This window comes from Pararge aegeria, chromosome Z, assembly GCF_905163445.1.
Source record: "Pararge aegeria chromosome Z, ilParAegt1.1, whole genome shotgun sequence".
In the NCBI taxonomy this organism is placed as follows: Eukaryota; Metazoa; Arthropoda; class Insecta; order Lepidoptera; family Nymphalidae; genus Pararge; species Pararge aegeria.
In genome coordinates, this window is record NC_053208.1 from 5,382,175 (window position 1) to 5,410,133 (window position 27,959).

Here is a 27,959-nt window from a genome sequence, read left to right on the forward strand (position 1 = left end):
AAATAAGTTTATTTGAAAGCGTTAAGACAGGATTTTATCCAAATCCACGCCACCCCCTAGGGAAGGAAAAAAGGGATGTAATAGTGAAATGATGTACATTGTTTTTTGAATTTAATCGGATATGAAAAATACATCGTGGTCGAAGTCACGGGCAACAGTTATCAAGGATAAATGATAATTAAAAATCATAATTATAACAAGTTAGCTTTTATAACTTTCCAAAAAGTGTTTTATTACTTTGAATACGAAAAGAGACCCATCTGTTAAATGTTTATTAAATTAGACAATGGATAGAAACAGGATGAGTGGTCGTGATTCCACACTGGAACACTAGATGTCGCTTTTTCGATTGCATTGCAAATAGTAGTAACATAAGTAAACGTAGGGAGACTATTTCATACTAAGCACTCTGATCAAAGATGGCGCTGTTATCATATTGCGACCGAATCTTATAATTCGGCGAATGATTATATAAATGTAGTGGTATTTTTTTATAAATTTATAAGGATATATTATAAATATAATTTGTTATAATAATTAATTATATATAATAAGTAATATTATATTTGTTACGTATTAATAGGAAGATCTTCCTCCGAGCGGGTGTTCGACTTCGAGTTTTGGGACCGAGATCCAACTATTCATCATCTTTGTAGGAATTTGTAATGGTCATGATTTGTGAAAACTTCGATAGCGCGATGCAGGATCTTTGGGGCGCCATCTAGTTAGGTAATGTGGAGACTGCCATTATTTAAGCGTTGACGATCATTTACATACACTTGTCATCGCCCGTCCTCATCTCGCGGGTTTCATACGAGAGGACTAAGGGAATAAATATAACGAAGATCGGGCAGCGGCTTTGGTTATATAGGCTATTGATCGATTGTGATATTTATAGCCCAATAGTTTCGCACTATTCGTCTTGGTTACAGGCTCAAAACGCATATACAAAAACCATGCTACGGTGTCTATAGCAAGATTCACAGACCTACATATGAGCAAAAAGTATAAGCTTTGTAACGTGTATATTGTAAATTATATTTCGTTATAGGTAAATCTTGCTAAGATGTGAAAAATCAACTTGAAGTTTATTTTCTTTCTTTGGCGCTGATATTACAAACTTCTTATTCTTTATTATATGCAGAAGTGTTCTCTAATCTTCTTTTTCGTCTGCACTGCCTTCATCGGTGACTGTATTAAAAGGAGTGAACTACATCCTGGGACTTTAAGTGTCCTTAAAAATCCTTAATATCATTGATGAAACCCACAATATCTGAAACCTGAATAATATGTTTATACCTTATAAAAGAATATTATATGTGCAATATATATTATACAAACTCTAAAATTAGACGATCGACTGGCTTGATATGTTAAGGGTACTTTTGCACCCTAAAGTGATATGGGAATGAGAAAATAACAATGGCGAAAACAATGTTGATAGAATTCGTGAGCGTTTACAAATGTGTCTAATACAGTTTTAGATATAATATTTCCTTTTCATTGATAAATTTATTCTATTGATATAAATATTATGTTTACGAAGTCAGAATATTAAAAAAAAAATATGCATTTCTATATTTTTATTCGATTTAAAGTACCTACCTCAAAGGACTGTTTAGATACTCATTGGTTAACAAAAATTAAAAATCTTTGAAACCAAAGAGGATACTAACACTACGTTAACAACTTCAAACCGCAATATATTAATTTTCTAACTTTATTCAAAAACTCAACAAAAAATTGTTTGCGAGTTCGCCATTGTTCTTTAAAGCGTTACGATAGTTTTGAATATAATGAATACCAGACTGAGGCATAATCGTTTCGTTTCATTTCACTCTACAAGTTAAGGTGATTATGCAGTTTAAGATGGTAGCGGGCTAACCGAAAGGAATATGGCAGTTGTACTAAACACATACTCTTAATCTATGCTAGGGCCGAATTTTCAAAGATATACTCTTTGGACAAGCGATTTCGAATATTAAGTTTTAACATCTCAAAGCAATCTATTAATAACATTCAAGCGTTTATGAACCAGCTAACATTTATATTTAGATTGATAATATTTTCAACAAAACGTTTATTGCATTCAATAAAAAAATAAATATGTACTTACCTGTTTCTGTATCTAATCCATTCCAACGCATGTATTCAACACAACCCCAATATTTAAAATTATATTGCGCGCGAGTTTAACGTTACTAAATATAATAAGTAAATCCAAAAATTTCCAAACTTTTTTTTTAAGTAATTTCAATGTCTGTGTCAATTTGGAAAAAACTATTGCCGTCGCGCTGAACCTTTCTTGCCCCTTAAAGTGCGATAGGGACAGCTGCACCTCAGAGCGATTTAATTTGTCGAGTTCGACGTTCCGTATTTCCCTGTTAACTCATCCAAAACTCAGGTAATTATATAATTTTTGACATGAAAATTTTAAACCGTCTAAATTACGTCTAGGTTTCTCTTTTTTTCTTTTATTTTTGAGTATTCTTAACAATGCGGAAATAAAAGTGATAGCGTCATGTCTACACTAGACTTTGATTGTACGAAAAAAAAAAAAAGATTGTTCTAGGAAGTAAGTTGGGGAATAAATTTGTATGTAGAATCCCGTCTCAATACGTTCCTCTTAAAGTTTTCGTTAGGGCCTATACACATGACGTGTATCTAGCGCGCGCTAAGATGGGTAGGTGTTATTTTCTTAACAGGGTGACAACAAAATCATATCTTCTCCCACAGCTTTATCAACTCTCTGAACATTAATGCACAGGTGGATATAATATCCGAATAACATACGTGTGAAATAATAAATGAGGCTAAAATTCTCCAATTCCCTGTTGCCTTTGGCAGGTGGACGTGTTAATTTTATGTAAATTTTTTTCATGCTGCGCGTAAAATATGCGCCATGTACAAAGGCTTTAACGAAAACTCAGGTTCCATTCGGTCCATTTCTTTTGTTTATTCAATATAAAACAAAAAAAAAACACTTACCAAACCGCGTTGCTGTAAATAGTGGAGTTCTTCTAAGCGCCTGCGCTCATAGGCTTCATACTCGGCCTGGGTGTAGATTTGGTTCTCATCTATGGGTTTCCAGCCTGAATAACATTTTGATTGTTAAAAATATATACTTAATATAAATATATATATAATATCAGTGGCGTGCATAGAGGGCATGCGCAGGTTATGCAGATGGTATAAAACGAAGAAAATCTCCTACGAGTAATAAATACTAAAGGGTAGGCTTTTTATAACATCCTCTGATAATATTAAGGATTACATGTATGATAAAAAAGCTTGGGTATGAATTGCTCTCACTTCATAGCTCAACATTAACTAGACTGTGAGATGGTGATAACAAAAAAAACCTGGCTAAGTTTGTTGTGGGCTCTTCTTAGACCAGGGCGCGTTTGGAACCCTGCTAGCTTTGGTTTTAAGTTAACGAATGCAGTTATCACCATCACTATCATTAGTGTACCATGTTAAATGTATGAACGCTTCATAAGTGCCTGTTATAAGGCACACATGAAATAACCTCCTTAAAAAAAAAGTTAGAATAACTCTTACAATGCCTACCTAATTTTTATTAACTCGTACTGGAGATTTTCTTAATTTTATATCATCTGCATACCCTCTATGCGCAACACTGTATATGCTGTCACCATCACTTCACAATGATGTCTATACAACGTGTAAATGAAAACCGAAATAATACTTCACAGGGCTTCAGAGGTACAGTATGTACTGGCTCTGAGACTTATCTCGAAACGTTCATAGTTTTTGAGTTATCCACTGCCATAGTTTTGCCATAGCTGCAAGAAATTAGATACAGCCCTAACATCACTTGCAAAATTAAAATCAAGTGACTCCCGTCACTTCATTAGGTACACGGCGCGTAGCATCATACAACCCTTATAGGAGAGCAATTTTTGCAGTTTTATGCAATTTTCCTGCCGTATGCATACCCTGGTAAATCCACTGCACGCCACTGCGTAGCGTAAGTAATATGCGCGTGTTTGTCTTTTATCTACAATAGGGTTGTCATAAGTAAAAATTAAGAATATTTTGAAATCGTTTGTACGCAAAAATAAACATGCTTCTTTTAATTGAATATTTTTACCTGTTATTAAATATACTTATACATGCGATTCGGTTACACGTTGTATATGCATGAACGCGTCACAAGTGACTGTGATGGGCATTGAATATTTTTTGATTTTTTTTTCACTAACTCACCCTCATCTCGATTGAATTCAGCCCGCTGAGTTTCCATCATGAATTCGTTGAAATCAATCAAACCGTCCCTGTTCTTATCATTCTCGGTGAACACGTGCTCTCTCATACGTTCCATTTCCTCGGCGCGCTCATGCATGTCCTTATTAGGGCCGCCCGGTGTGTACATCTTGTCTAGCTCCTTTATGAATAGAGCCTTCACCTCCTCAGGGTCCCACACGCCGTTGCCGTCTACGTCTGGAAGAATTTAAATTATTAGTAACCCGGTGCATAGGGCTTTTGAACAGATAGATAGATAGATAAATAGTCTTTATTGCACAAATTAAAAGTGAGAACAAGATATAACAAAAACAATAAAAATCTATATACATAAAAATGTCATGTTGGTTTGTGTACGCTTCAAAAACTCAAAAAGTTCTGCACCGATCGAGCTGAAATTTTAGCATGATATGTAATACGCATCAATGATTGTTTTTATCTATTTTTTGCATCAGTAACACAGTGGAAAAACGAAAATTATTTTATATACACAAGTATTGCAAAATTAAACTTATATGAAATGTATTCTTTATTTTGTTTTTTATTTCAACCATTAAATCACAATGTGCCACAGCGAAGCGTGGTAGGATACATCTAGTACATATATAATATATATATATATATATATATATATATATATATAAGATGCGCAGAGGCTGTCTTATCGCTTTAAGCGATCTCCTCGAGACAATCTTTTATGGTAGAGAATGACCAGTTTATACATAAAGAAGGAAGATGGCATGAAATGTAAAACTCCTTATCCTTTATGAGACATACTTAAGTTTTAGGCAATGCTTTTGTGCATATATCAAGTGCACGCCACTGCTAAAAAACTTTTTTAATTTTATTTTTGTAGTAATAATTGGCACTCAAATCATCACCATAAACAGAGGAACACTTCGCAGGGCACGTCCTGCAACGCAGTGGCGTGCACTTCATACGTGCTCAAAAGCACTGCCTACCCTACAATTTATATATAACTCGTATAAGAGGAGGATTTTTGCCGTTTTATGCATTTTTCCTGCTGTATGCATACCCTGGTAAGAAACCCAGTGCGCGTCACTGCTGCAAAGTGACGCCTTGTGCCTATAATTACACCAGAAACCTTCAAAATATAAACATCATTTATTTCAAGTAGGCCTAATTTATAAGCACTTTTGAAACGTCAAGTCAATCTGTTTGTAGTGAATCTACCTTCAGACCGGGACACAGCACGAATGCTGCTTAGGCGCAGAAATAAGCGTGGTGGTAATATTTCCCCTGTCGAGCTCGAAAACAAAAAGCAAAGTCAGTCATAAAATATTTTCATTAATTTAGGCCCATAGTTGGCACTTTTGATGCGTACACTACATGAGAATTACACGGTAGTGAGAGGATGGCGATAAACATATTCGTAAACTTAAAAATAAAACTACGAGGGTTTCAAAGGCGTCCTGGTCTAAGAAGAAGCCTACAACAAAATTAGCCGGGTGTTTTTTGCGTTTTTTTTGTAATCACCATCTCACATTGCCATTTAAAATTATTAGAAGAGCGAACTGGTTAGGGCAATAATTGCACCCGAGCTTCTTTATCGATTACGTAGTCCTTTATACTGTAATAGGACTTTTCTATAAGCTTACGAAGCTTTACTGCTGCATGATCTCGAGCAGAAATAACACCTCGCACAAGTCCAAGTGGTAAAGCTTTATGTGACAGAGCTCGTTCGAACCCAAACAACAATGCTGTGTTCCGGTCGGTAAGTTTTCTGTTTACCATCAGGTACGTCACCTGCTTGGTACGTCAATTATTACTGAACAAATAAAATAAAAAAAGTTTACAGCAGTCGCGTCCGTCCTTACTGTCCGTCAATTATTACTATAGAACTAACTTGGTAGTGCATACTTAAATTACGATATTTAGGATCTACTGTCACTAGATGGCGCTATTCCGATGTCATATGAATGGTATATAACTTCCACGTATTCGAATAAGTAACGTAGGTAGAAAATGTGACCGAATACGACACTGGTGTATGCCATGATTTTGCAATTGGCTTTTATTATGAAAATTAAGCTGAATTTGCTATAGTCCGCGAAAAGCAGGAGAATCTGTATGTTATCTGTATGTTATCTGTATGTAATTTATAATTTCTTCAATCCTTATACTCCACACCAAACAGATCATCGGCAATGTACCATATACGCACGTTTCGCTCCGAATCCGGAGCATCCTCAGAAGATGGTGACTTTGCAATGAATAATTGTTAAGAAGATGGTGTGGAGTATAAGGATTGAAGAAATTATAAATTACTTCATACAGATTCTCCTGCTTTTCGCGGACTATAGCCAATTAAGCTTAATTTTCATAATATATCATGGATTTCCGCAAAGTAATGCCTGCTTCTATCCAATAGTTGACTTTTACGTCAAATTATCGGATAGAGGGTAACAAAATGCATTAAGCTATACAGACTCGCTGATATACGCTCCCGCTAAAGTGAAATACAAACAACACAAAATAATATCAATAGATACTACAATAACACTAAGGACTAATCAAATCAAAACAAAGTCTGCGCTATATTAAACAAGACGTGTTGAATATAATCGGCGAATACAAAAAAAAACGAAGCTAATACTTTACCATATTAAACAAGGTGTGAAGATAGATGTGAAATACTAAAATATACAAACAAAGAAAAAAAGAATGGAACTAAACAATCCACTAACTGCTAAAACACTAAACCAAGGAATTAACACAAAAACCTATGTCACAAGATTCAAATAAAGTGACGCTTATGTTATGCCAGTAAGAGTTAGTACAAGATTTGCACGCTCGCATTGGAGGAGTCGTTTCTGAGTATGGAAATACTAGAACACCGGAGTAAAATGGATCTTATTAACATAGAATTAAATCTCAAATTTGCATACAATTCTTTAGCTTGGGCTGTAGACAGAACGTTTGTAAAAAAAGTAATCTGAATTACAGGATTTGCGACTCAAAAACGAGTAGCATTAAATCTATTTCGCTTTGACGATATAGTTTTGTTATGAAAAAAAAAAACGACTCTTCCAAGTCAAAATGTGCGCTTTCAGGTTCATCCTGCGCTTGAATTAGTTCAAAAACTCCGAAACCGACTGTTTAATTTTTTTTTAATGTGTTTTGAAAAAAATATACCAAAAACTTTACTTTAGTTCAATCCATTCTAGTCTGTAGTGCCAACCAAAACGTTAACATAATATTTTTTTTGTGTTTTTTGTGATCATTATCGAATACGATAAAATTTATCAAATGCGGGATACATTCAATAAATTTTATCGCAAACTATTGACTGATTGCTGAAAGTTCCGCGTCTGTCTTATAATAGTGACATGAACAGACTCTGCTTTTGTATCTTTATCTGTCTACCTTTTCAGTTTGGGAGACCCATGTATGTCTCCCAAACTGAAAAGGGCTATTTCTGTATGCAATGTTACAATATTCAATATTTTTTTGCAATTTTTGTTGCATTTTAGCTGCGGTTGTGTTTGCTGTAACCATTAACTATTTTTTTTATTTTCACTGACACTTGAAGGAAATATCAGTATAAATTAGTAGTAAAAAAAAAATTAAAGCAGTAAAAATACAGGTTACAGGTCACCTACTTTGACATTGTATTCTATCGACAAAATTTCACTGAATCGTGTTAAATGAATAATCATTTAGTCAGAAATATGGGTCAAAAGTAACGTAACTTTCTTTTGATGTGAAACTACGAGTACATTTAAATAAGAATTTCAAGGTGTTGAAACCCAATTACGGTGTCAGAACCTAAACGAATAATCGAGTCAACTGAGGTGGCATGCGACATTTATAGCATACTATGGCATAGAGTGAGACGCAAGATGAATTGCAAGTTGACAGCGAAAACGCACAGGTATATTATTTTATATGCTATTTAGATTAAGTACATTGTCCATACTAATGTTATAAACTCAAAAAGTGTGTCTGTTTTTTTTTGTCTGTTAAGTTTACCACTGCACCGGTATTGAAGAAAAATGTAGATATAAGATTGTTAAATTGAGGAAGGAGCTAGGATACTTTCATTCAGAAAAATTAACGGTTATATTCTTCAAAAAAAACTGTAACGAGGGCAGACTATACCACAGGTATCGGATTATCTTATATCAATGAAACTGAATAGATTATTTGTTTTATGAAAGCTTTAATTTCTGAAATTTACTAGTGGATATAGAAAAATGTTTTGTTTAACATAAACTTACGATTCTTGGAGGTCGACACAACGAAGTTAAACGAATGCGGGCGATTCGATGCAATGGGTCAGGGTATATCGTGTCAAATATGATTTGCGGGACAGGAAAATTCCGCACGCGAATAAAGTCGCGGGGAAGTTCGTTTTTTTTAACCTGATACTCAGTAATGCAGTCTTTGATGGTATTAAATCTCTTGGCAATTTGATTAAACTCGTACCTCTTATCGGTTTATGTATGGCATTGTACCAGGGATACTAAATTCTCGGTAGGGTGGTAACCAGCCACGATCAAACTCAACAGGATGTATGTATGCAAATATGTATGTTTAAAACTATAAAACCGTGAACCCAACAATCTGACAGTGTCATTATAATAAACATTACTTAATTTGAATCTATTAATTACAAACGAATATAAAAACGAACGCAACATCTAATCAAGGCTGTAAACCATGCAGGATCTTACCATGCAACATGAAAAACACCCTCGGGTCGAAATCGTTGTCCATACGATCCACACCCTTCCATATGTCTAACAATTGATTCCTTGTTACCGGATGGCGCAGCTGCCGAAGACAAACACATTATTGTTTTATATAGTGGCACTTACCGTGCATCATGAAGAACGCTTTGGGGTCAAACTGTTGGTCCATGTGATCCTGTTTCTCCCATACCTCCTCTAACTGTTGTTTGGAACCGGGGTGGTGCAGCTGTATGAATTAAGTGACTTTTAATTATTATATTCATTCGCAGGGTCAACTTAACTATACAACGTGTAAATGTAAATGCAAACCGCAATAATACTTTACAGGCTTATCTGTGAAAACGAAAACCTAAAAGTTTTTGAATAAACCACTGCCATAGGTTTTTACAGAAAGAAATCAAATACAGACCTAACATCACATGTTTAATTGAAATCATGTGACTCCTGCCACTTTCATAGGTACGCGTCGCGTAGCGTGGGTACTATGCGTGTGTCGGCCTTTTATCTTCAATAGGGTTGTCATAAGTAAACACTTTGATTTTTTTGAATTCGTTTGTATGGAAAAACAAATATACTTCTTTTGATTTAATATTTTTACAGGATGTTCTTTATGAAATATACTTTTGCATCATTCAATATTATTTAGTAATTCTATTACATGTTGTATACAACTTTTTTTTCCCGACGCAAAAAAGACGAGGTGTTATAAGTTTGACGTGTACGTGTGTATGCCTTTTTGGTATTTTTTTGTGTATGTTTAAAGAAAATCTGTCAAAGATGGCCGCCGTCACGAACTGACGCATCATATATTTTTTCTCCACACTCAATATGGGGGTCAAATTAAAGGACTTGGCTAGTAGATTACTACACGCTATGGCGCGATTTCAAATCCGAGATGGCCGCCATCACAAAATGGCGGAGTGATTTTTTTTTCCACAAATATCTAAGGAAAATAATGGCTGGTAGAAAATGCTTTATTCAATCCGCCTTATGTAAACCGTTTATTTTTGGGCAATAAAATGAATAAAAAAATAAATATGGGTATTCAATGCTGTGGCTTGACTAGTAGAATAATGTACATAATTTTGAAAGTCAGGGTTTTTTAATTTGAAATTGTTTTTGTCACCTGCTTTATAATGATAAAAAATACTTTAATGGCGACTTAAAACCGTGTAATTTGGAATTCTCTAAGAACAAAAGACAGTGGACGTCAATCGCATGATATGATGATGATGATACTGTGAATTTAATTTTAAATATTGAAAAAACAAATAAAGGCTTGCTACTGGCACATAAAGTAATATTATTTTGATATTATCGACGGTTAATTCAGAATTATAATTCTTATTTTATTAAAAAAAAACTGGTTTTAAAGATATTTATTAGAAATTAAAAAGTATGAGTGTCGATCATAATACCTACTCATTCAATGTATTAAAATTTACATAAAATGAGTAAACAACAAATATTTATGTAAAATTTTTAACTTTTTCATTGGTAAATCCCTACCCTACTAATATTATAAATGTCAATGTAAGTTTGTTTGTTACGCTTTCACACAAAAACTACTTAAACGATCCTCATGAAACTTTGTACACATATTCTTGGAAGTGTTAGAAGTAATATAGGATACTTTTTATCTCGACATTAAGCTCGGTTCCTTTGGGAGAGGGAACGAAGGTGTTTGACGATTTTACACCATAACTCCGACAAATTATAACCGATTCAAATAATTATTTTTGTACTAAAGATGTTATAATATGTGTTTAATTTTGCCCAAACTTTGTGTAGATCTGATGAATGTGGTTGGAGATAGAGGACAGAACTCCCCAGCGAACAGCAGCAAATCCCTCATTTAAGGCTTAGCGATACTGAATACTTTAATTTTTTTTAGAACTACAACTAAATTGAATGCCACATCAAAAAACAAAAGCAAACGCAGACGAAGTCGCGTGCAACAGCTAGTCTACTGTCATTCCGTTATATACTAATATATAAAACTGAATAGTTTGTATGTTTGTTAGCTTAATTTCAGGAAATCCTAGTCCGATTTGAAAAAATCATGATTTATTTCAATAAATTTTAGTTTATTTTTAAAAGTTTATTTATTTAGAACATTGGTAAGGGTACATAATGCAATAATTTAACCAAAGTAGCAAAATTATGTTATAAAAGTATAAACTGAACACAAAGGAATTCTTTATTACCGGCCTATTACCGGTCCATTACAGGGCTCTCCTCTCGAATTGGGAAGGGTTTAGTCCGTAATCCATGAAGCATTTTCTATGCTTATACAAAGTTTAAATTAAACAGAATTAATACTTCAGGGCCTTTGCTTGTACATTATTTGCTGTCTCTGAGACCTATCTGTGAAACCGAAACGCTTATAGTTTTTGAGTAAACCGTTGCCATAGTTTCGACTGAAAGAAACCAAAAACTGCCCAAAACATCGCATGCAAAAGTAAAATCAAGTGACTCCCGTCACTTTTTTCGGAACGGATTTATGCGCCGCGTAGCGTAGGTACTATGCACCTGACGGTCTTTTATCTTCAATAGGGTTGTCAAAAGTAAATATTTCGAATGATTTGAAGTAGTTTGTAGGAAAAAATAAATACGCTTCTTTTGATTTAATATTTTTACAGGGTGTACGTTAAGAAATATATAATATATAATATTTTTACAGGGTGTACGTTACGAAATATATAATATATAATATTTCGTATTTCTGTTTCACGTTGTATAATACGCATTCAAATAATAGATATTCATAGGAGCTTTTTGAACATAAAAGCTAATATTAATTTCATAAAATAAAATAAGAATTATTATTTTAAAATAAAGAAATGGAGATTTGGTATTTGAAGTAGCTTTAAAATTTTATTATATTTACTGGCTGGTGGTGTTTTTTCTGTTCCTCTTCCTTTTTCTGATTTTCTTCGAACTCTTTCTTTTGAGTCTCGTCCAGCTTTTCCAATTTCTGATGTTTTTCAAACTCCTTCTCCATTTCATATTCCTGAAAGAGATGAATTCATTCACTAATCAAAACACTTTCATAACAACGCAAATATATATTTTTTTCAATGTGAACTAATTAAGCTCACATTATTTTTATTTGAGTGATGATTGCATAATCAATTTTGATCGATTCTTTATAAATTCTATCAATGAACTGCTCACAGCATCTTTTCATCTATATGCTGATGACTTGCAGATTTATACTACAGAACCCGTTAAAAACATTTGTAAGGTAATTGATTATATTAATTTCAACCTAAACACAATTATTACTGCCTGCATTTGGCTATGCCATAAATCCTGGCAAGTTACAGATCTAAAGTTATTGTCGACAACTTTCTAAAATGAATTTTACCCAGCTCCCATCAGTTTTGTTCGATGGTACCAAATTAGAATTTAGTAGTACTGAGAAAAATCTAAGTGTTGCTTTTGACAATACTTTGTCCTGGGCACCTCAAATTTATGATTTTTGTTATTCTAGGTAAATTGAGGAGATGAAAAAATTTACTACTACTTAAAACGAAAATATCTCTGCTCAAACACTCATCCTTCTAACCCTTGACTATGCCGGTTCCGGTTACTCAGATTTATCACAACAGTTACTAAACAAGTTTGAACGAAACTCAATAATAAGTTTTGTATTTGGGCTTAGGAAGTTTGACCATATTACTCAACACTGAATTAAACAGCAATGGATCACTATTCGACGCCGACGCAACTATCATATTTTAAGTTTTCTTTACACTATTCTGTTTAATCCTCATATTCCGACTTATCTTAAAGATCGCTTTACATTTCTTGGTGCTATTTCAACTCTTCCACTTATTCCCCGTTCTCAGAGTATAAGCTGGATGTGCCAATCAGTCGTACGCACTGCTACAACGAGTCATTTACCATCAACGCAGTAAAATTGTGGAATGATCTTCCACTTGATATTCGTTATGCAAAGAATTATTATCTATTAGTATCTTATATCTTTAAACGAGCAATTCTTTTATATATATAATTGAAATCTCGGAATCGGCTCCAACGATTTTCATAAAATTTAGTATACAGGTGGTTTCGGGGGCTATGAATCGATCTAGCTAGGATTAATTTTTAGAAAATGTCATTTTATTTGTGTTTTCCGGTAATAACCGATTTGGTGCAACGAAGTTGCACAGGTCAGCTAGTGATTTTTATATTTCACATTCACGTTCTCTACCGTTAACATTATGTATTAGTTTATTTTACCGTACTGAAATATGTATTAGTTTATTTTATATATGTACTGTTTTTGTAATTATTAATATGTATAAGTTTTTTTAGAACTTTGCGCACCGCTGCAACAATTCATATGTGAGTTAATTCCTTGTAATGGTTGCCTGGAAGAAAGCACTATAAGTGATAAGGCTGCCGTTGTTACAGAATTGAAATTAGTTGTACCTTTGTTCTTTTGTATTTATTTCTGTTTTGTTCTTGTGTGCAATAAAGTATTTTTGATTGATTGATTGATGGATAATATCTATTAATCAAATAATAACAAATCCTTTGATTCTTACTATCCCTTCGGGGATTCAGAGATTAGCGCGTAAAAGTACCTTAAAGTTTTCTCTGCGTTTCTTATCAGCAACCTCCAAATCAGCTGTTGTTTTCAGAATAAGTTTCTTCAGGTCATCAATTTCAAACGTGTGGGGATTATGGTGATCCAAATGTTCGTTAGAGGGCACTTTCCCTTCAAAGTTGAGATCATTCGTCAGTTCGTAATGCTGAAAAATAGAGCACAGATTCATATTATTTATTGAACAAAGTAGTTAAACTATTTTTCTTCTTGCTTGTCTCATAATGTAAGCAATCTTTTAATTACTTTAAAGTGTAGTATATTTTGCGAAATATAATAAAAACACGTGTACCCAAATAAATAAAAACGTAATTTAAAAAGAGATTTACTTTATGAAAGTATGTTTTTATTATTTTTTTATAATTTTAAAACATAGTTTAATTTAAAAAGTAATTAAAATAGTGTTCTAATTATAAGACACGTAAGAAAAAATATTTTACACTTTCTAGACTCGGAAGATATCAAAGAACTGTTCTCGTTGTAGTTTTTTTAATACAACTTATTTAATTATTCATCATAATAAATTTTACGTAGTCCGAGCAAAGGAATTAACGAATTGAACGTCATAGCGAATAAGGTTGAATAATGGACATTATAGGGTCGAAGGCAATATAAGTTCTACAGTTTTCAAAAAATAAAAAAATTAAAGTTAATTTATTTCAAGTAGGCCTAGTTTATAAGAACTCTTAAAACTTTAAGTCCGTCTGTTCGTAGTGACTCTACCACCGGTTTGGAAGGCAGATTCTACCAAAAAGAGGCAGCAAAAAAGTTTCCCTTTTTCCAACACTATTTTACAGTTTCAATTTGCTAGCTTGTGAGAGACGAGAACGGAGCTACCTGCTTCCAAGCATCCTTGTCTTTTCTTTACCTACACGTTAATAGAATTATCACTTTTTTTTATGCCTGCGCTATAAGAGAAATGCTCCCAAAACATCAAAGTATAAAAAAATAAATAATAAATAAATAAATACACACATCGCCATCTAGCCTCAAAGTAAGCGTAGCTTGTGTTATGGGTACTGAGAGACTTGTGAATATTTTTATGAATAATAAATATAAACATATAAACACCCAGACATTGGAAAAACATTCATGTTCATCACACAAAGATTTTCCAGTTGTGGGAATCGAACCCACGGCCTTTGACCCAGAAAGCAGGGTCGCTGCCCACTGCGCCAATCGGCAGTATAGGGGAAGTCTAGAAAGAAACCTAGAGAAATTGCAGAAATATCAGATGAGTCGTTTGTATGGCAATTGCCTCTCCGTATTACTTACAAAAGATGCCGTTTTTTAAGAGGTACTAAGTTCATCCGGTCATCTAAGTTACAATATAGTGTGCATTATTAACCCGGTGAATTCCCCTGTTCTTAAAATTCCCCGATAATTAAACAGATATACCAAGTAGTGGGCAAAACAAAGATCACCTATGAGTCAGTTTTATGTGGTTATCTGTTTGTGTGTGATAATTATTATAAATAAGATTTAATTACTCTGTTTCGATGCGATAAATAATACGTTATTATTCCGAGAAATTTTCGGATAACATTGTTATCAGAAAAATACATTATTATGTTTTGATAACACAATGTTAATTAGGTTTTTAAACGACGACACTAGGGGAATTATTCAAAACTCTACGTTTCGATTCGATTTCCTTAACACGTTCTAGTTACGGAGTAAATTGCTTCCATTAAGATTTTACAGAAAAAATGGATTTAACGTAAGCTTCTTTTATCATCGAGCCGTAGGAAGGAAGGGTCATTTAATACAAGTCGGTTACCTATTTGAGTCGTTGAATCGGGTCGGTTTACAAGTACGCAAAATTTACTTTATATTTTAGACCAGTGGAAAGATAACGTCTGTTCGGGGGGAAATAAATTCTATGCTCAGCACCTTTAACTTTACGTAGTTAACTGCGTATTTTAGGGAATCGCTTTATAGGAGGATTCGAACCCCGGCAAGCATCTTTAACTTTGATGATGATGGTTTTTTTTTTAATTTAAGAAATTAAATATCCCTTGCTTTAATGGTGAAGCAAAACATCGTGAGGAAACCTGCATGCCTGAGAGTTATTTAATTAACTAAACGGCGTGTAGAGTGCACCGTTTCGGATTGAGTCAGAGTAGTGGGCTACGACCCTAAAATCCTTCCTATTCTTAGAGGAGACAGGTGAAGGGTTGATGATGATGATAAAAAAACCCGCTTGATTTAATAGTTAAGGGAAAGATCGTGACCGGGATCTAAATACTTGGGGAACTCCATTCTTTTTTTAAAGCATGTAACGCAATCTAATCCCCAATTGGCAAATATCTTGCACTATGGCCTTATTCCTTCTTTCTAAGACAACTATGCTCTGTAGTGGGCTGGTAACGAGTTGTTTATGATGATGATCATTACGGTGATGATACTAATTATGTATGAGGGCAGATAATAGTGTGGCTTTGTGATGACAGCGCATTTGTATTGCACTGGTTAGGAAACTATGACGAGTGATGAAAGTCTATAAAAGTCTTTAAGCATTTATCGCCTTACTACTGTACTGGTATTGTTACACACAAGTCTTGATAACAATGAAATGGAAACAAAATCATTTAGGTATCAACCTGTGTTTTTGGTCATTTGAGTAAAACAAGTTAGATTCCTGTCTTTTTAAAAACAAATCGACTCTTTGAAGTCCTTTAAACTAACGACTGAGTCTTATTGAAAACTCGATCGCGCATACTTCATTTTATAGCTGTCTTGTAAAATGGTGGTGAGTTTTTTGTAACTAGATCGATGAACGACCTTGGATATTACTCTTTTGTGATGGGGTATTTGAGTTTCGTACCTTAGTGGCAAGGTGCCTCAGTCGCTCCAATTCTCGGCGCTTGATTTCGTCCAATCTGCTTCTCACGTTGTGGTTCACGAAGTCCAAATGTTCAGCAATCTTGCCCGACTAAAAAAAAAATACTGAACTGTTGAATTGCGTGTGAATTTCTTATGTTGCGTTGGGGCGTTGTGTGATGCGTTGCGATTCCCCGTTTCCACAAATATTTAACGGGAAAAAACAACATACTATGACGTTGAATCTTATAAAACTGGTAATTCTGTCCGAACTGGTCTGGTAACCGAATCAAAATAAGCAGCTGTACGTAGGTTTATTATAGTCTCTCGATTTTTTTTACCAGTATAGTCTTTATAACTACCGATTATTCTAAATAATCAAAAGCATATTTATTTTTCCGTACAAAAACTATTCAAAACATTCTAAGTGTTTAATTATGAAAACCCTATTGAAGATAAAAGACCGACACGTGCATAGTACCCACGCTACGCGACGCGTTCCTAATAAAGTGACAGGAGTCACTTGATTTTACTTTTGCATGTGATGTTAGGGCTGTATCTAATTTCTTTCAGTAATAACTATATCAATGATTTACTTAGAAACAATAAGCGTTTCGGTTTCACAGATAAGTCTCTGAGACAATAAATAATGTACCTCTAAAGCCTCCAAACATTTTAATAAGACCCTAACAGCATCACATCGCTTGCTTTGCTATGACTACGAAACCGGTTTTGTCTGACCAGTTTTCTTGTTGCTCGCCCATTTAGGGTCTTAGGGCGATGATAAATAGCCCATAACTTTTTTCACCGATAAGGCTATCAAAAAAAAAAAAAAAACTACTGTAACTTTATTATTAGATATTGAAATAGATTGACTACGATATGACTACGATAAAGTCATGATTAATGTCCGCGTTTTCACCCGTTGTAAACGTAATCCGATTGAAAAATTCGAATCAAAAACGGCGGCTTTATAAAAGCAGCAATAGAAACTCCTTGAAATACTCTGTCTCCAAAACTAGGTTTAGCATTACGCTAAATAAACCTGTCAATGAGGAAATAATAATGGCAAAAAAAAAAACGTTGTTTCTTACCCGTACATCTTCTTCGTCAGCTTTCTCTAATTTCTCTCGGAACTCAGGATCACTTTCTAATGCCTGTACTACCTCCTTCAAGTATCTGTGATACTCAGTGTACTCGGCCTGTAAAGTTTAAAGAAAAGAATCAATAATGCTGTCAAAAAATCTCTACATAGTAAGTACAGGAGCGATGATAGCCCAGTGGGTAGGACATCGTCTTCACATTCGAGGTTCTGAGTTCGAATCCCTTAACGCACATAACTTGTCTAAGTTATGTGCGTTTTATTTCTAAAACTCACTCAATAGTTCTACATAATGTCCTTGGTGAGTCCACTAATCCGCAGTGGGCCAGCGTGGTGGAATATAGCCATGACCCCTTCTCATTGTGGGAGGAGACTTGCAGGGCTAGCACGGGCAGGAGACAAAGTTATATCCCCTGACAAGGGGTATAATTAACGTGTTTCCTGCCCTTAATATATTTGTTATCTGGCATTAAAAAAACCGATTGATATTATAAACTATCACTTGCAAGTATGCACCAACACCTAATGATTTCGCCCAGATAGCAATTTTTTACAAAATGAAATAGTTTGGAAAATAAGTAACTAACTATTTTTTATTAAAAATAGGCACCAGCAGTAGCTTTATTATAGAACAGTTTGCCATGCAACATTTCGTCATTAACTAATTAGTGGTTTCGTTAGAAAGAAAAAAATGGGTTTTTATTTTATAAAAGTAACCAAAACAAATTTGCAAGCCTAACTAATAGCAATGACTTGACATCACCTTTTTGTAATGCCAAGATATTTTTCGGTAATCAGTATTTAGTATTTATTTTAAGACAGGTATTTTCAAATTGATTTATTTTGTGTGGCCTGTCATAGCATTGCAAGCGTCACTCACTGATATTCTTGCCCCGGAACATATTCGATCATGCTCTTATTCTTAGTCATATTTTCTTTTTTAACCCAGTGGAACACAAAGCGTAATACCTCCTTCTTTGCGATAAGGTATATAAGTCCCTAGTAGATTCGCCCATAGAAATACATTGCACTTTTTCGCGTCTGCATTAACAGAAATTAACATTCATGCATACCTATATGGATGCAATTCGCCAACACTTACATTTATATTATACACATTAGGTTGGGGAAAAGGTTTCTTCGCATGTTTTAAGAAAATTCAAAACATTTTTTGATATAGTTTATTTACATTTAACTAGAGTATGTAGGTACCATTTTGTTCGATAACTTTTTGCCATCTTGTAGGTATGGACATAATCCCATTGCTATAGAAATTTTGGAGCTTCTGATCAAAATTGTTTTGGCAGTTCTCTCGTGATGTTAAATAAATTTTCAATAATTATTTGACCTTTTACTGTTACTTAAATTGCACTTATAAAAGTTTGCGATCTTAGAAACGATTTTGTGTATTGAAACACAGTAACATCACATTCTCATAGAACGTATTAACCTTCTTTAAAGTGCAAATTTATGTACTATTACGGACGTCGCTTTTGGCGGACGTATAGAAAAAAAAGTAGTACAGAATTTGCGAGTCTAAAACAATTGGGATGGGGCCCCATTTACTTTGACATTATAGTTGCTCATTGTAGTTGTTAAGGCCGGTGAACATTAACTAAGGGACATAATTTTATCGCAGTAAGCTACTATATGAATAAAAATAATAAATGCCACTGTACAAAACGAGGGCCAGTCAGCATGTTATTAAAAAACGTATGAGAATCAAACTAGTTCTTGAATCCAGTTTTGTGTACTTGTTACAATTTTAATGTACTGACCTCGAAGTTAAATTAAATCTTGTTTCTAAAAGGTTGCATTGAAAAAGGGTGACTGGATAAAAATAACTTTTGTATCTACTCCTTACTAGCAATGCTTCAAACATGGCTAACATTGGTTGGTTAAAAATCGAAACTATGAGCTATAAGTGCGAAAGTGTATTGGTTTGTCCTTCCTTAACGGCCTAAGTAAAATACCAATCGACTTTACTATTGGCATAAAGTTAGATGAAAGGATGGAGAGTAACATACCTTACTTTTGGTCTTGGAAAAATTTTGAATTTCCAAGGGCGGTTTACAAGAACATTCGTTATTTACATTGACGGTTGTTTTAACCAACCAAAATTGACGTCCTTACATAACCACCGAAACGACTTTATTTTTAAAATAGACATATTTAAAGGATGGAGATTAACTTAGGCTAGTTTCATACATTCAATTTTGTTATTCTGTAGGTAGGTGTACTACACGTTATTTTTATGAAACTTCGGGACTATACATAAGAAGCGTAGATAAACACATCTAAATAAAAATATTAATTTTAAGTAATAAATCATCAAAATTAAAAAATAAAATTGCAAATTGCAGTGTTAAATACTGAAATTGAATCTAGTCGTGTCGCACAATACGCTAAGCAATCTAGCTGGCAGTTTTATAAATTCACATCTCTTATCACTTTGTAAATCGGATCGCATCGTCGTCGCGTAGCCCGCATAGTATCATGGACTAAAATAATTAAACTGAAACGGTTTAACCCAATTTTGTATAAGATTATGTTATGACATTGATCTACTTTAGTATAACTAGTGTCCAGTGGTAAAAATGTTCAACTATGGAAAACAATGGTCCTGGGTTTGATTCAGGGGCCTGGCCAAGAACTGTTATGTACTAAGTTATTCTGTTAAAAATTTGCCTGGGAAATTTGTTGAGTCAATACCTTTGCCTGAGGACACGATAAGCCTGATATGGCTCCGATTGTTATACATAATGTGACAGGGATTGTGAAAGCCCATTAAACCTAATTGGTGCAGTGTGGTAAGTCTAAAACCCTCTCTTCTGTGCCGAGCTGTGGGATGTTAATACACTGACAATGATGACAATGATGAAAAATCCTACATACAGGAGTCCAACCAGGCTATTCATAAAGTAGGCAGTTTATATATGAAGATAAAACTACTCCAATGTGAGTTTTGATAACCACTTAAGGTAGGCTGTGTTTTTATACATATATGAAGTGGAAAGCAACGTGTCCTGCACTTAAGTATGTATTATAGTGAACGCTTTAAAATTATAAAGATTTGTACTAATATCTACCCATATATAACAGCCACATCATTATTTTTATCTGTGGTGGCCTAGCAATTAGCTTACATGTGATGATAATAAATTTATTTATATTATTTTTCATTTATAACAAGCTATAAATTAATAGTATAACTATAAAATTTGCAGTGTACAATATGACAAAATGGCCAAGTTGAAAATTAAAATTGATGCAAAAGTTTTAGCTGATGCAAAAAAAATATCATTTTACCTTTCATAAAATGCTTTTGTAATCTTAGTTTTACTTTTTTATAGGAATGAATAATGTAAACATAAAATTGAATTTCAGGCGTTGAAAATTTACATGCCTGGATTTTCTTTACAATTTAGTTAGCATGCAACTCACAGATACGTAAAACATTTAATGTTTAATATCTAGCTAAGTTATTTGTAATATTTTTTAATAGAAAGAACCCCATCCCATAATACATCTGCAAAATCTTCTGCACACCTTTCCAAAATAAAAAAATCTTGCTTCAAATTAAAAAAATATAAGTTACCTGCATATTATTTGAAGTCTGTTTAATGAACATATGTTAATAGTATCATACTTACAAGATCATCAACAACATCGCTATCCTGGTCTTTCTTATCCGGAGCAACTGGAGGTGCATAGGAACCATGCAGTATGGCAATTAGAAATAGTATACTGCAAGAAATCTTCATTGTGACCTATATTAAAAAAAAAAAATTATTAATATACCTTATAGTTAAATTTAATAAAACACTGTTAGCATAGGAAAATAGAGACATCATTGCTTGTGGAATGCTTTAGGTAAAAAAATAAACAATTACAGCTGACTAATATATATATATATAGAATATTTTTTAGAGGGGAGCTATCTGCTTAGGTACAAAGAAAAGCGTTCAAGTCAAAGTGGCACAAAATTTTGCTTTATTTAACTTTCACAAGTCTTTTTTTTTAATATATTTTTCTTAGAGATAACCCAATACTTTCAATCTAATGCTAGTTTTAAAGCTGTAACATTCTATCCTATCCTGCCCTTACTTAATAGAGAAAAATTTATAATTATTGGTATCTATAAAGTTCTAATTAAAAAAAATAACTAGAAGCAACCTGCAAGAGAAGCAAAAATATACATGTATTTCATTTAACTAGGGTATAAATAAAAGTAGTATTTAGTCCTGACAAGGTTGCCTAGGCTAGGTACAATGGGAGATGATATTAACAAAAAAAAATAATACTTTGAAGGCTTCTCTTTAGATCACGACGCATTTGTAACCCATGTCGCTTTAGTTTTAAGTTTATGAATGTTGGTATCACCATCATGCCACTATCATATATTAATGTATGATGATGATATTTTAGAGAAACCCTAATTAGAGAAACTTACTGAAAATAACAAATTCCATTCACTGAAGTTTCGTTTGCTGGTACGCTTTTTATGAAAGTAAAGGCCGTAAACATTTATTAAAACCTATTCATTCATTCAATATTTACTTGGTCAATAGAAATATGATTTCTCTAGATCTTCTAAGAACGGCTTGGAACTATGTCAAGCATGTATCTTTTGATTACGTTCGAGGAAAAAATCTGGGAAAATTGCGGTAGTGTAACGAATAGAAACAGAACGATAAGAAAATAATAAACAATCGATTTCAACAATTACTTACAGTTGAGTAAAATTCGATCACTGTGCAATAGTTTTCAATGAAATTTAATTGAATTGCTTGTCAAAGTATAGTATTCCTTAGCGGAGTTTCCAACCAACTACGAATGAAGGAAATGTTTCAAAAATTATTTATTAAAAAAACTCTTCACAACATGACGTGTCCCAACTCCAAGAAATACGCCACAGACTAGGATTCAAATAGCCTATGGTGCCTATATCTACGTCTGTGGAATGCCACAGACGAAGATATAGACTCTAACTTAGGCTGCGCGCTTACAGTCAATATTATTGTAGCGCTTACAGTATATATTAACCAATACTTTAATTCGACGCCCACGGTCAATATTATTGATAATGTGCAGAATATTGAGAAATATTTTGTGTGTGTGCAGCCAAATAAATTTGCTGAGGCTAGGTACTCAACACTCCAATATAATCAGTACTTCTAATGTTGTTTTATACAAATCGCATAACAAAATTAAATTTATAAACCTAAAAGTAGTGCTCTAGCTAGCCCGCTAGCTTGCACGAGTTGGGAGAGTCAACTTGCAGGTGGAAATGCTCGAGATCGCCGCGCGCCGCGCGATATTGTACCTATTTGCGCGGTGATTATGATGATGATGAAGTCATAATTTCATTTTATTTTGATAATTATAAAGTAAAAGTTACAAACATTTTACCTACTTTATAATTATCTGAACCTTAAAAATTATACCCTGTTTTAGATTCTATGTCAATATAGGTAAAACATTAATTAGATTCCAAACAATTTAAAATAAATTTCGATGAATAATTCGAAAATTGGCATTTCATTGATAAACTTAAAAACATAATATTTATCTTATATTATTGTAGAAAAACTAATTATTTTAATGTTATCTTTATTAGCGTATTTTAAAAATAGTGATATCCTTTATTAGAACATTAATTGTGAAAAATACAGCATTACGTTTCGATAGCTTAGTACCTATATCACTTTAGTCTAATTAAGTAGAGTTTACAGATTCTATCTTACAACAAGCATTGGCACCTTCTTTGCGTTATTACAAGTTATATCTTCTTGGAGTAATATTGTTCTGTGAGTTATATCATCCCGCGAGAGATGGCGCTAACTTGGGCTTATCCATTATAGTATAATTTATAATTATTTTTCATTGACTATTCTCTCAGCATCTTGTCAGAGTCCGGTCGGCAAATGACATCGAGCTTGAGATACCCTTATCTCGCTCTCAGCGCTATAACGAGTCATTCACTGTTAAAGCTATAACACTGGGGGTGGAACTGGCTCCCCTGAGAAATCATTCCGAATCGATTCACCTGTTTAAACATCGCTTAAAAAATTATTACTTATCTATGTAATAAATCTGAAATATCTATTATAGTATATATACATTTATATCGGTATTTTTGTAGTCGCTGTGTAAATGTAGCATGTTCATGTAAGTTTATTTTATTTTTGTAACATACTTTGTGCACCATCCACTTTCCACATTTTAATCGGCTTCGCACGCTCAGGTTGCCTTTAAAAGATCACTGTCAGTGATAAGACCGCCTTTGCACCCTAGCACTAAGTACTATTAATGTTTTCTTGTGTTTTTCCTATTGTGTTGTGTTCAAAATACGAAATTCTATTCCCATTTGAATTGATAAAAATTTTCGTTTCACAACAATCTGACCCGCAAAAGATCCTTTGGCAGATCAAATTGATGTGAAATTTTGGTTTAAGTCGTTGGTAGGTATTTCGGAATTTCCATGACATGGTGAACTGATGGTGCAGTCTCTATTATTGGTTCCAATAATGCACTAGCAAATTACCGCAGAAGCGTGCTATGGTTCATTATAATTGGAATAGGTAAAAACAAATTATAGCTCATATTGAAGGTCATTTAAATTTTTACTTAATAAAGCTATTTTGTATGAACTAAAATAGTAATGAAATGGGGAAAGTAGGGTAGTATAGGTAAGTCATAATTAAGGCTATCGACCTGAAAGTTTAAAAAATTATGCTTATCTAACTTAATGTGTAAACTATTAGTTGTCTGAGACTTCGTCGGCGTTTATTTTGGTGTTTTAAATATCGCCAGGAAACTATGCCGGGAAAATGTGTCCTATAGAGTGTCCTGGACGCAAACTGTCTATGAAAAATTTCTCCGACAATCGGTCAAGCCATGCGGCATGGTTCTAAAAATCTTAAATCTATCTAAAATGGAAACTAGGTAGGTTCATTTGTGACGAATTTCACCAAGATCGATTGAACGGTTCTATCGAACAGAATACTTTCTCATTTATAATGGATGAAAAAATAATATTTTCATTCGAACGCAGATAGTGTTAAAAAGAGTTGGTGTAAGCATATATTACAGATCAAGACAACTCTATTTTACAAAGTATAAATAGTATAATAGAGGCTTATGATTACAGGGAAAATATTATAGCAATTTCTCTTATTACTGTAATAGTTTTTTGTCAGAAGCCAAAATGGCAGAAAGGATGTTTTAATTGCAGTAATACGACGGACATAGCAAAGGGCCTCTTAAAGGCAATTTTGTTATTTTCTCGATAAGTTTCAATAAATTAAATTTTAATTTAAAAAACCCCTGCACGGTCCTTAGTATCTGTTGCGGCGCGTCGGCGTTTTGTGCCGAACCAACGCCAAGGGAACGTGTCCCACTGGGTGACGAGGCGCGAAATAAGGCAGGTATAAGAACCCTGCCTTATGTTCTGAGACAGAGTTGGAGCTCTGTCTCGTGCGCTGGTCGGCGCCCGTCTGCTACGCACTCCGGTCGTGAGTCCACCGTGTTCAGGTAGTCGTAGCCCGTGGTGGGGGTAGCGACACCGTTCTTGAGGTTTCAGGATGTTCTTCACAATAAAAGACGAGATGTTTCTAGTTTCAATGCTCCGGGTCGACTCATTGGCATTCGCTTTTTCGGAAGGACACTTGCCGATAACCACCTAAGGGGTTGCTACGGCGTCACCGGGGGAGTGGGGCGAGCGCGAAAGCTCGCCATGAGAAGAGCCCCAGGGCTCGACGACATCGGGGGGAGTATGGGAGACGTCGACCCGAGGGTGCCTCCTGCGAGGACTCGGACCTCGGCTCGGTTCGACGTTAATCTGACTGTTGGTGGACTTTTGGACTAATCATTGTTTAGTCCGAACGCCCCCGTGACCGTGGTAAGGATCCACGTCCGGATGACGTCAGAAATCGGGGCCCTCGTCTTCGCCGGCGAAGACGCTGTGAATGTTGCGTGTGTGTGTGTTGTTGGGACACGTTGTCGGTAGTTATTTTGTCGTCAGGGTCGTCAAGGACATGCTTCGGACGTCGCCGCTTTGGTTCGACGTCGGGGACGGGGGTATAAGTGGACGCCTCGACCACTAGGGGGTTGGGGTGTCGGACTGCATTTTCAAAGTAGGTCTTTGATAATGTTTTCATGTACTGGGCTATGGTGGGAAGATCGAGGTCTCGGTGGAGATCTACGTTGCGCATGTACCACGGACTGTCCGTGGTCATACGCATAAATTTGTTCTGCAGGACTTGAAAGCTCCTGTAGGAGCTGTGAGGGCGATGGGCGAATACGACGCTGGCGTATGTCATAATGGGACGTATGCACGTTTTATACAAGGTTACCTTGTGACGGAGGGATAATTTGCTTTTGCGGCAAATCATCGGATAGAGACGACCCATCACATACGCAGCCTTGTTGCGGGCCTTGCGAATGTGTGCGGTGAAGCTCATTCTATGATCGAACGTTACTCCCAGGTATTTGGCCTTGTCTTGCCAGGGTATGGGACGCCCGTAGAGGGTGACCTCTGCGGGGTTTACCGTGAAGCGGCCTCTCGGTTTGCCCGTGAAGAGCACCGCTGCGCTCTTCTCGGGGTTAACCTCGATCCTCCAGAGGCGGAACCACTTGCCCAGCAGGTGGAGCGCCTTTTGGAGTCGACTTGCAATGTTGCTCTTTTTGGGATCGGTCGCAAAGAGAGCGGTATCGTCGGCGAATTGGGCCAGTTTGACCGTCGCCGGTAGGTCGCGGGGAATGTCGCTCGTGAAGAGCGCGTATAGAAGTGGGGAGAGCGCGGAGCCCTGAGGGACTCCCGCTCGTATGGGTCTAGGGGAAGAGAGCGTACCGTCTAGACGATAGCGAAATGTGCGATCGGTGAGATACGCTCGCAGCAAACGAACGAGACTAGCTGGCACGCCCAGATGGTGCAGCTTGTACAACAAGCCGGCGTGCCAGACCCTGTCGAAGGCCTTGGCAATGTCTAAGAACACGGCCCCAGTGGGGGCCATGTGTCTGTATCGATTGAATCCTGCCAGTATGTGCTCCGTGAGGCGGTGCGCTTGGTGGACGCAAGAGTGCTTGGCTCGAAAGCCGAATTGCTCGTCGTTAAGGAGGTTTTTCTCCTCTACGACTGCCTTCAGTCTGTGTAATATTACCCTCTCATACACCTTTGCTAAGGTGTTGAGGAGGCTTATAGGGCGATAACTGGAGGGAAGGTCGCGGGGTTTGCCCGACTTGTGGATACCTATGACTGTTGCTTCCTTCCACTGGTTGGGGAAGTAGCAGTTTGCCAAGAATACATTAAAAATTACCACAAGTAGGTTGATAATTTGTCCTGGGAGTAACTTTAGGGTTTTATTGGTAATGCCGTCGGGGCCTGGGGCTTTCTTAGAGTGGAAACCCTTGATAATAGTATGAACTTCATCGCAGGTCGTCGGGGCGAGAGGTTCACCATCGGGAGGGGTCGAGAGGATTGTTGCGAGTTCGCTTTCGACTCGCAAGATGTGGGGCCTATCAATGGATACGGTGCTCGGAGAGCATTGGGATTCGAGGCAGTCAGCCATGCATTCAGCCTTATCGATATCTTCAAAGGCGGGCGGAAGGTCGGGGCGTGCTAACGGTGGGAGGGCGGGAGCGCGGGTCATTTTGAGAGCCTTCGCCAGTTTGTAGAACGCACTACGCGATGGCGAGAGCTCCCCCAAGAACCTGTCCCATTGTCCGTGTCGGAGTGCGGTAATGATAGACACTACCTTCCTCTGGGCTCTCCAGAGTTCTAACCGATTCTGTCGTGTCGGATATTTGTCATGCTCCCTATGGGCCCTATTCTTGTTTGTGATTAGCTCTCGCGCGTCCTCCGTGAGTACCATGCGGTAAAATCCGCACGGCATCTCGCGGGAGCATTCGCTCGTAGCGTCACAAACGTGGTTGGTCAGGTGCAGTGAGGCTGCCTGGGCTTGCTCTAATGTCTCTACGACGTCAGGAATTTTAGAGAGGTGCACAGAGTCCTTCGCTTCGAGTAGCCCGGAGAGCTTCTTGAAGTCGATGACTTTACGGGTCGGGAGGATCGCGGGGCCTACGGGGCCTAGCTGTAGTTTGACAGGTCTGTGATCCGAATATAGCTCGGATAGCACTTCCACAGAGTTCACCTGAAGGGTGATATTCTTGAGGAGCGCTATGTCGAGTATGTCCGGTCGGTCGATCGAACTATCCGACATCGGGAAGCGAGTCGGCGAGTCTGGGGCAACTACGATAAAGTTGAGGTCGGGTCGTCTGACAAGTATGTTAAGTTGTCGTCCGTGCGCGTTAGTGGAGCGGGACCAGTCGGTGTGCTTAGCGTTGAAGTCGCCAGCCAAAATGACAGAGTCACCTAAGGAGAGGAGAGCGAGTAAGTCACTCTCTAAAAAGGTTTTGTTCGGTGAGAGATAAACGG

At 35.9% G+C, this 27,959-nt stretch overlaps 1 protein-coding gene across 2 annotated transcripts in view; it reads right to left on the bottom strand.

The window, feature by feature from the left end:
- The window catches only part of LOC120636015 (nucleobindin-2-like), a 35,853-nt gene extending 13,426 nt beyond the window's left edge, over positions 1–22,427 (bottom strand). The window contains exons 1-9 of one of the 2 annotated variants that reach the window (XM_039907239.1): positions 22,255–22,427; positions 21,175–21,291; positions 17,514–17,621; positions 16,424–16,531; positions 13,577–13,744; positions 11,872–11,994; positions 9,108–9,207; positions 4,231–4,464; positions 2,989–3,092 (exon numbers count right to left, since the gene is read on the bottom strand). In XM_039907239.1, the coding sequence (XP_039763173.1) occupies positions 2,989–3,092; positions 4,231–4,464; positions 9,108–9,207; positions 11,872–11,994; positions 13,577–13,744; positions 16,424–16,531; positions 17,514–17,621; positions 21,175–21,285 (1,056 nt within the window). In that variant the 5' untranslated portion in view covers positions 21,286–21,291; positions 22,255–22,427. Of the gene's footprint in view, positions 1–2,988; positions 3,093–4,230; positions 4,465–9,107; positions 9,208–11,871; positions 11,995–13,576; positions 13,745–16,423; positions 16,532–17,513; positions 17,622–21,174; positions 21,292–21,974; positions 22,107–22,254 lie in introns of those variants that run through there. The other variant, XM_039907240.1, reaches the window with a different exon arrangement.
- Between the last annotated feature and the right edge of the window lie 5,532 nt (positions 22,428–27,959).